The sequence below is a fragment of the Microtus pennsylvanicus genome, chromosome 18, assembly GCF_037038515.1.
Source record: "Microtus pennsylvanicus isolate mMicPen1 chromosome 18, mMicPen1.hap1, whole genome shotgun sequence".
In the NCBI taxonomy this organism is placed as follows: Eukaryota; Metazoa; Chordata; class Mammalia; order Rodentia; family Cricetidae; genus Microtus; species Microtus pennsylvanicus.
The window spans coordinates 14,331,054-14,340,569 of record NC_134596.1 but is presented as its reverse complement, the minus strand read 5'-3'; the positions used below and the strand labels follow the sequence as shown (position 1 = coordinate 14,340,569).

General features: G+C 53.7%; 1 protein-coding gene across 1 annotated transcript in view; it reads left to right on the top strand.

The window, feature by feature from the left end:
* Positions 1 to 285: 285 nt before the first annotated feature.
* Klf13 (KLF transcription factor 13) overlaps positions 286 to 9,516 on the top strand; it is a 50,226-nt gene continuing 40,995 nt past the window's right edge. The window contains exon 1 of the mRNA XM_075952575.1: positions 286 to 1,271. Coding sequence (XP_075808690.1) covers positions 692 to 1,271 — 580 coding nt within the window. The 5' untranslated portion in view covers positions 286 to 691. The remainder of the gene's footprint in view (positions 1,272 to 9,516) is intronic.

Here is a 9,516-nt window from a genome sequence, read left to right as displayed (position 1 = left end):
TCCGCCCCTCCTCCTGCCGGTTCAGGGGCACGCCCACTGGCGCGCGCAGGTCCCGCGGCCAGTAGGGCCCTCTGGAGGCCCGGATTGGCGAGATAGAGTACTCAACAGCCAATGGTGGTCCCGTACGCCGCCGGCCACGCCCCTCCCAAGGCGCGGGCGCGCGACCGCACCGTCCCTCTGGTGCGCGCTCCAGGCTCCCCGCCCCCTTCGTGCGCGCTGCTCCCTGCGGCCGCTGCCGCCTGTAACCTGCGCCGCCAGGATGTGGCTGGGGGCTGACGTCGGGTCCAGATGTGGCCCCGGCCCCGCCCACCCCCGGGGCCGGTCCGCCCACACCGAGCCGCGGCGCGCACGGAGGCTGTCCCGCCTGCCACAATGCACGGTGGAACTACGACCGCAACTTGCAGGGGTCGCGCCTAACATCGCCGCTCGACATCCATGAGACAAGCCGGCCCTGACGCCGCACGCGGACCCTCTTCGTCGGAGCCCCCCATGCGCTTACCCTCCAGTACCCGGCCAGGCGGACGCGGAGCCGCGCGGGTGACGGCAGAAGCGGCTGCGCGCCCAGCCTAGCCCAGCCCAGCCGGAGAAGAGGGCGCGCCGCGCCCCCGCCCCCCGCCGCTCTCCGGAGGCCGTGGGTGCGGATGCGCCGCTGACGACTCCTGCGAGAGCACCGCGCGCCCGAGCCCACAGCATGGCAGCCGCCGCCTATGTGGATCACTTTGCCGCCGAGTGCCTCGTGTCTATGTCCAGCCGCGCAGTCGTGCACGAGCCGCGGGAAGGGCCTGAGCCCCGGCCCGAGGGCGCGGCCGCCGCCGCCCCCACACTGCCCCGCGTTGACGAGCGCTGCGACGGCAAGGACAGCGCCTCGCTTTTCGTGGTGGCGCGGATCCTAGCGGACCTCAACCAGCAGGCACCGGCGCCCGCCCCCGCGGAACGCCGAGAAGGGGCCGCTGCGCGCAAGGCGAGGACCCCCTGCCGCCTGCCGCCCGCGCCCCCTGCGCCACCGCCCGCCCCAGAGCCCGCCTCCCCCGGACAAGCAGGCGCGCCGGCCGCGCCCCCCAGCCCCGCGTGGAGCGAGCCCGAGGCGGCTCTGGAGCCGGAGCCCGGCCCCGCGGGGAGCGGCGAGCCCGGCCTCAGACAAAGGGGTCGGCGGGGCCGGAGTCGCGCGGACCTCGAGTCCCCGCAGAGGAAGCACAAGTGCCACTACGCGGGCTGCGAGAAAGTTTACGGGAAATCTTCGCACCTCAAGGCGCACCTGAGAACTCACACAGGTCAGTGGGGCAGCACGAACGCCGCGAACGAGCGGACTAGGGACTGCTCGGGGACAGCCACGCCCCCAGAGCTCTCGGCCCAGCGCTAGAGGGGCCGGGGGCGGGGAGCCGTGAGCTGAGGGCGATCGCGGCCGCGCCCCTGCCCTGGTGCTCCGGCCTCGCGTGACGCTGGCCGGCTGGGGCGCTCGGAGCCGGCGCCCTCTCGGCGACCGCGCCCCCATCGGGCACGCCCCCTCCCGGGTTCTTGGGGCGGGGCCGCGGGGTGTATGTCGTCATCCCGGGCTCCGGGCGGCGCGGGCAGGTGCGCTCGAGGTTGCGGGGGGTGGGGGGATTGGGGGGCGGCGCGCCACGATTGGGGCGTGGGTGCTCCCGGGGCTGGAGCCTCGCCATCCTCTCCCCAAGCCTCCGGGTACTCTCTGGCTAGGGAGGGGCCGGCCCGCGCGGGCGAAGTTCACCCGGGGACAGGGATCCCTTCAGCCACTCGGCACATTCTTCGCTCTCTTCTTCCTGTAATTTTTCCAGCGCTCTAAGGTTTAATTTGTCGCAACCCGACCCAGCGGCGGCCCTGGCCGCCGCGGGGGGCGGTCCCAGTCCTCGCTCCCCACCCGCGGCTCTTTGTAGGCGCCCCAGCCCATCCGGCCGGCGGGGGCGCGCCTGGTCGCAGGGGGGCTGTGCTTTCTCTACGAAGGCGCGATCTCTTCACTGCCCTTTCTGGTCCAACTTTCACCTGCTCCTGGACTAACGGTGGCACCTGTACCAGGGCGGCCGGTCAGAGCCTGTAACCTGGGGTGGCGTAGGGTCACTCGGTTCTGTGGTTCCCGGGCATCGCTTCGCCGCGCTGGGGCCCGACTCTTGGTAGTTGATTCATATATATGGAAGCCCTCCCCTCGTGTTTGGCTTTAAAACAGCGGTGCAAACCTTTAACTGCATTTCCTTTAAGCTCACGGAAACTCTTCTGTAACACTTAACTCTTTTTTTACAGCTTTTATTTTTACAGCCTTGAGGCAAGTTCACTGCAAAAACACTTAGTTCCGTTGCTTTGTTACCAGGGGCTGTACTTTTTTTTGTTGTCAAAACAGTTGAGTGGCTGACCAAAAAGCACGGGAAAACACTGAAGCTGTGGGGGCTGGAGCTCAAGGCCTTTCTGGCCGCACATCCGTAACGGGGCGTGCCCGAGCTCTGTCTACTTCTAAGCTAGGGGTTCCCAGGCGAACTTTTACCGCAGAGGCGGGGGTGGGTTGGTTGGTTCCAGCTCTAGGCTTTGACCGCTCAAACCGCGTGGCAGGTGACGGGATTGAAGGAAGGCCGGGCCATTTCCAGGCATTCAGAGTCAAAATTGGTGGTGTGCGAGCCCAGTAGGTGGGTGGGGTTTATGTCGGGCTCCCAGTTGTGCTAGGAAAAGCTGCCGCCGGGGTGGGTGTGGCCGTGGGGGAGGAGCAGAGCGGGGTTCAGAACCTGAGGAACCAAGAGTGCTGGGTGGGGTTTGGGGTGTTCGGCCACCAACTATCGGATTGAGAAATCTTGGTGCAGAATATTTCACCGTGACTTCCCACTTGCAGATCTGGTGAAATGCAGAGGGCTTTTCTGAAGGGAGGGGCTGGCTGTCGTGGGCGGGTTGGGTCCAAGATGTTTTCCTGGTTGCCTCGCTTATCCTTTCAGTCTCAGTTGGCGTTTAGAAAACGTTTGGGGGCGCTGAGGACCGCGTCTTCCGTAGAGGGAGGGAACCATTCTCTCCGGAGCGCCAGGAAGCTCAGAGCAGGTAGAAGAGGCTAGAGCCGGCCTTCTTTTGAGTGCCAGTAGTGGGCCGCCCTCCTTGGGTGCCTCCTTGGGAGGTGCCACCTTCGGGTAGCCGTAGGGTTCTAGGCCCTCTAGAGAGCGGGGGTTTGGAAGTCTAGGCTGCGTTTTATTTGGTACCCAGGTGAGTCCATGAGGATAGTCGCATCTCTCAAATGCTTGCCTCTGGGTGGAGTCTGGTTCAACCTCTGGGAAGCCATTGCCTACCTTAACTGTGCTTAAATGCAGAGTGTGTTGGGTACAGAAGGGAGAATCCAGCAAGGTGGTCCCAGGGCCTTCCACGTAGGCTTTGGTTCTGGGGTGGTTGTGGTGTGGTTTGGGTCACAGCGGGCAGCGGCTGACTGAGGCCGTGCCACATTAACTCCGCCCCAATACCCAATAATAGTTTTTGGCAGGAGTGATTATTATAGCTACCTTAGTTAACAGGTAGCCAGCCGCTCTGTGGTGTGTAGCTGTTCCCAAACCTCGCTGTGGTTTGGTGACATGTGCCATGACCTCCCGGAAAGGTGGTGTGGGGGCTGTATGTTTAGTGCCTTTGGGAAAGGCAAGGGTACCTAGCCAGGGCTTTCCTTTGATGTGGGCGCTTGTACAGTTGTTTGCAAAGAGCTGCCTGCCCCTCTTGCTTAGCTCCCTAAGTCCTGTGGACCCCTGCCTCTCCCATCTCAGGAGTTGATGTTCCCACAATCCAACCCACTTGTTTATGTAATTGGAACCTCTCAGCCCGTACTTGGGAGGTTTGCTGATCTTACTTTTGGAGGAGCAGTAAGGCCAGGAGCAGGTGATTTTGGAGGCCAAGGGATTTGAGGTGGAAATGGAGGACGTCAGAAAAGCTACTCCATTGAGCAGCAAGCCTCCTGCATCTGGAGACTCCTACCCCCCGAATAGATCCCTACTACTTCTTTGTTCCCGTTAAGAATTGTTTTCAGAATTATTTCATGTTTTTATCTTTGTAGCACATAGAGCCTTTGTATGTTCCCTGAGCTGGCAGGGCTATTTAGTGGCCCCCAGGGCACCCAGAGGAAGGTAAGCACAGGGTTGGGCATAGTCCTTTGCTGGAGGCAGGAGTAAGGTTTGTGGTTGGAGTGGGGATAGAAAAGTAGAATAAGATCCGTCTCACCTGTTTCCTGAATTAATTCACTGGTAGGGGTTAGCCTGCAAAATTATCCTTCCCCACTGACGTGGGGATTTGATCCTGCATGGAGTTCTTGGACAGTGTATTTCAGCCTCCTCCCTGCAAAGTGCACTCTGACCTCAGAGCCTCCTTTCCAAGATGTTGCTGGCCCCTCTTCCCACCGGTACTCTCTGACATAACTGCCCAGAAGTCAGTTTGCCTGAGCAGAGGATGGCTTAGCAGGACTTCTTCTACCCAGGGTAGAGCCAAGCCTCTTGGTGGGCAGCCCTTTGTTCAGGAACACGCCTATACCAATGGTCCTTCCCTAGTCCCCAGACTGCCAGTGGCCTCTTAGGAACCTTTACAAGTAGCACAGAGAACCGTCTCCCAGCTGTGTATCGCATCCTGCACTGTGCGCCTCTCCGGTAGTCCTCTGTGGATTTGCATGTGTGCACGCCGCAGTAACATCTAAGAAGGGCATGAATGGGATGCTGGGCAGCGTTTGTTCCACGTGTCTACTACTTCAGGAGACAGTGTTGTTCTTTGTGGGGTGAGTGTTCAATGGTATGGCCAGGCCATGACTTAATGGGACCTGTTACCCATTGAAAGCGCAGGATTTGGTTCTGCTGTCTCTAGAGTAGGTGACGAATCTGATGCGGAGGAGAGGGTGGTTCTGTAGAGACCTGGTGACATTACTCACAGTGTCTACGGAGCTGATTATAGCACACGTGGGGCCTGTTAGCCTGAAAAAGAAGGTCTTTGTTGTACTTTGGTCTCCCCTGGGCAGAGGGAGAAGAGACTGGCTGTGCCTCCACCATCTTTGAGAAGAGTTTTTATTTCTAGTTCTTCTTTCCTCAGGTAGAGCTTTAGAGTCCAGACCCACATTAAATAAACTCTTGAGACCAGGCTCTCTCTCGCATGCTCTGAGCCTGCTCTCCCGGCTTCCTCAGCTCTGGCTTTTCCAGTCTTTTAGAAGTGCTCACCAGTGTTCCTTTCCTATGGCAGTGACGTGAGCCTCCTTGCACAGAGGCTGCTTGCCTGACAGAGGGCTGGGGCGTGCTGACCAGCAAAAGCAAGTCATAGGCTAGAGCTCACTGCAGAAGAGGCCTTGGATCTGGGATACACGGTGCTGGATACAGTCCTTCAGTCCTCCAGAGAGGGCCTCTGCTGTGCAGTCATCAAAATGAACTTGTGATAGCCTTTCTGCCCCCAGGTACTGCTTGCTCCTGCTACCTATATCCTGTGGTTTCTTGCTTCTTAGATGTGGCAAAGCAAAGGGACAAGGTAAATTGTATCCCAACGCTGCTAAAGGTGAGAGAGGAAACAAAAAGAAAGTTCTCACGTACACACTTGTGGATGTGTGTGCATTTAAATACATACCTGAAGAAACCCAAGGAGCGCAGTGCTGAGGTGTGTCTGTGGTGCTGTCGAAGGGGGGTACACCATCCCTGCTGCCAGCACCCCTGGGACCTGCACAAACCAATGTTCTCATAGATTTTCAGATACCAGTGTGTTAAAGTGTATCTTTAAATGGTCCTTGAGAGCATCTAGAGCTAGTGGTTCTCAACCTTAAAACCATAAAGTTATTTTCACCGCTACTTTATAACTGTAATTTTGCTACTCTTATGAATAGTAACGTAAGTATCTGGTAAATAACGCAAGTATCTGCTATGAATAGTAATGTAAATATCGTCACCCACAGGTTGAGAACCATGGATCTACAGTGACATACATGGTCAGCTCTCAAGCACATCTCTTAAGACTCCCAAACTACTACACTTTAACACACTGACATTGAACTTTTGATAAGCCTCCTGGGCTTAGCTGGGAGTTCAGACGTGTGCCACCACATGTAGGACTCATTTCAGTAAGGAAATTAAGATTCAGGTGGGTTAAGAAATGCCCGCACAGCAGGTAAGCAGGTGTATCAAGACTATGTGCTTCTGAGTTTGGACATATCTCCCCTGTGCCCCTTGGCCACTCTTCTCGGACGGCCGTTCTGAATGACACAGGGAAGCAAGGCACCCTAGTACTGCAGAGCTGTGGTCACCCCACCCTCATTTGTATGCTCAAGTGCTTAGGCAGTGGGGTAGTAGGCACTGTGGGATCTCCCCAGACAGAGCGGTTGATACAATGTCATGCTCTGTTCCCTTATTCCCTCTGTCTTTCCTAGACTCTTTAACTGTTATGTGTACTGTCTGTATTCTGGTTCTGTAAGGGTTCCCAAAGTTTCCACGCAGACTTTTGTCCTGTCTGCCTGGAGTCTAGAGCAGTGTATCTCTTGGCTGTTTGAGAAACTGACATTTAAAAGATTTTTTTTTTAGATCTATTTAAGTATATGAGTATTTTGCGTGCATGTATGTTGAGTCCCGTGTGTATTCCGGTGCCCAAGGAGGTCAGAAGAGGGCATCAGATCTTACAGGTTGTGAGTCATCATGTATGTTTTGGGAACTGAACCCAGGTCTTCTACAAGAGCAACAAGTGCTCTTAACCACTGAGCCATTTCTTTAACATAAGACACTGACATTTTAAGAATGGAGCCCATTTGTCCTGGAGAGTATTCCATAGCCTGGACTTAATTGATACCTCACACTTACAAGCATAGCTTTAAGAAGTTTGATCAAGCCTTGTGGTGGTGGCACACGCTTTTAATACCAGCACTCAGGAATCAGAGGCAGGTGGATCTCTGAGTTTGGAGTGAATTCTAGGGCTACACAGAGAAACCATGTCTCGAAGAAAAAAAAATTTGATCAATATGTAACCAGTGAAGTTGGGCATTTTTGTCACCAGAACGGGCAGGAAAAAGTATGTTAGCTAGTTCCCTTGTTGGGTCACATGGTTAAGATGGTGCTTGTTGAAGCCTCACTGTGTACAGGGACAGGTTTCTCTTTATACTAATCAACCTGTGGGCGGATGCTCCAATACTGGCCACCTGCTGTGTACTCATCCCCTGGTGTACCCCTGGTTGGTTTCTTTATTTTGTATTCTAACATCCTTGACTAAACAAGTGTCAGAGGTTTGGGGACACTGCTTTTGATGGCTTTTAAAGTCAAAGGGTAGCAGGCAGTGGTGGCGCATGCCTTTAATCCTAGCACTTCGGTGGCAGAGGCAGGTGGATCTCTGAGTTTGAGGCCAGGCTGGTCCAACAGAATGAGTTCCAAGATGGCCAGGACTACACAGAGAAACCCTGTCTCAGAAACAAACAAACAAAATAAATAAATATGAGTAAAAGTCAAGTCAAAGGGAATCCTGAGGGAATGTTAGGCTGTACCCTCCCCAGATAAATGCAGCAGATCATTCGTCATGATGAAGGTCCTTCCTGGTATGTTTATAGCCAGCTCAGAGGGGAGCTGGTATCAGTCTTGGCCAGACCTCCTGTGTCCTCATTTGGCTTGCTCTTGTGTCTAGATGGTTGCTGTCACCCGCCTCTGTAAGGTCCTGGTGGAGACTACCTGCTTTCAAGAAAACAGAAACCTCCTGTGCTCACATACCTGAGTCTGTAGGATTGTTAGCTTGTTTTAATTTTACAGCTCTAAATGGGGATTTCTCAAGAAATCAGTTTCCCATCCAATGGGAATAAAAATCGCTCCACCTTGGCAGTTCAGAAGTTAGCTGTGCCCCATAAGCAGGACTGGGGCAATAAAGCAGCTGCCACCCAGTCCCTCTGTACAGAGTGTACTCCAGCCATTGTCATAGGCCAGTGTAATGGGGACCTGACGCCCAGCTGTTGACTCTCAGTGGCAGGGATGGATTGAGTATGAGGTTCTTGTTGGAAGCCAGAATAATGATCACTCCAGCAAAAGCCCTGCCTTTATCTCTTGAATGTTTATGTGTGTGCATGTAAACATACAAAAATATACACGTGTTGTGAAGGTTCGAATCATATAGGTCCCCCATATTCTCTAGCATTTGAATACTTGCTTCCCAGTTAGTGTTGTTTGGGACAGTCTTAGCGGGTGTGGCCTTTCTAGGGAAGCTTGTTACTAGGGGTAGGCCTTGAGAGTTTAAAAAGCAGCACCATTTTGAGTCTGCTCTTTTGGCTCTGTGCTTGAGATTTGAGGTGTGAGCCCTCAGCTCTCAACTTCCAGATTCAGCCACCGTGTCTGCCATCTTCTGTCCCCACTATTGCGGAACCTGGTCCTCTGGAACTGTAAACCCAGGATAAATTCATTCTTCCTAAAGTTGCCTTGGTTTTGCATTTTATCACAGCAGTAGAAAGCCCAAGACATGCAAATGTTGTGTTTGAGCCAGACATCGAGGGCTGGACTATGGTGGCTATACAGACACTCTGCTTTCTTCTTTTCCACTATAATTTAGGGCCCATCACTTGCCCAACAACTGTGGATGAGCTTTTTATGAGTCCTCCTCCTGGGGGAGGTGCAGGGTTCCCTTATTTGGAAGTAGGGCTGTGGTAAAGAAGTGTTCATCTGAGCAGTCAGTTCCCCTCCTCACCTTTTTTTTGGGAGATAGAGCCTTGCTATTTAGCCCAGGCTTGTCTTGAACTCAAGCTTCTCCTGAGTGATGCATGTGTACTTGTGCGTGTGTTTATTCTAATGTTCTCATTACTACTGTCTATAGTCACTGTGTGTGTGTGTGCGTGTGTTTATTCTAATGTTCTCATTACTACTGTCTATAGTCACTGTGTGTGTGTGTGTGTGTATATATATTCTAATGTTCTCATTACTACTATCTATAGTCACTATATGTGTGTGCGTGTGTTTATTCTAATGTTCTCATTAGTACTGTCTGTAGTCACTGTGTGTGTGTGCGTGTGTTTATTCTAATGTTCTCATTACTACTGTCTGTAGTCACTGTGTGTGTGTGCTTGTGTTTATTCTAATGTTCTCATTACTGCTGTCTATAGTCACTGTGTGTGTATGTGTGTGCGTGTGTTTATTCTAATGTTCTCATTACTACTGTCTGTAGTCACTGTGTGTATGTGTGCGTGTGTTTATTCTAATGTTCTCATTACTACTGTCTATAGTCACTGTGTGTATGCATGTGTGATGCACTTACACAGTTGGTGGAACACAGCATGCTACCGTGGGCCAGAAATGCATCTTTGGCAAGCCCCTCCTTTCCAGCATTGTTTTAAACAAACCAAACCAAGAGCATACTTCCAGAGAATTTTTTCCCTTGTGGGTGGGGGTGGGCATCTGTTTATTGTTCTCATTTTTTGAACTTCATCACACAAAAACACTTGCTAACCAGGAACTTGGCCACACTCCGTGGCCATTGGCCAGTCTGTCCCAAGGTGACCTGTTTAGAAAAGCCCTGAAGCTTGAAGCCCTAGATTAAATGTCCTTGTACTGCTGCCACTGGGGTGTGGGGGACAGGGCA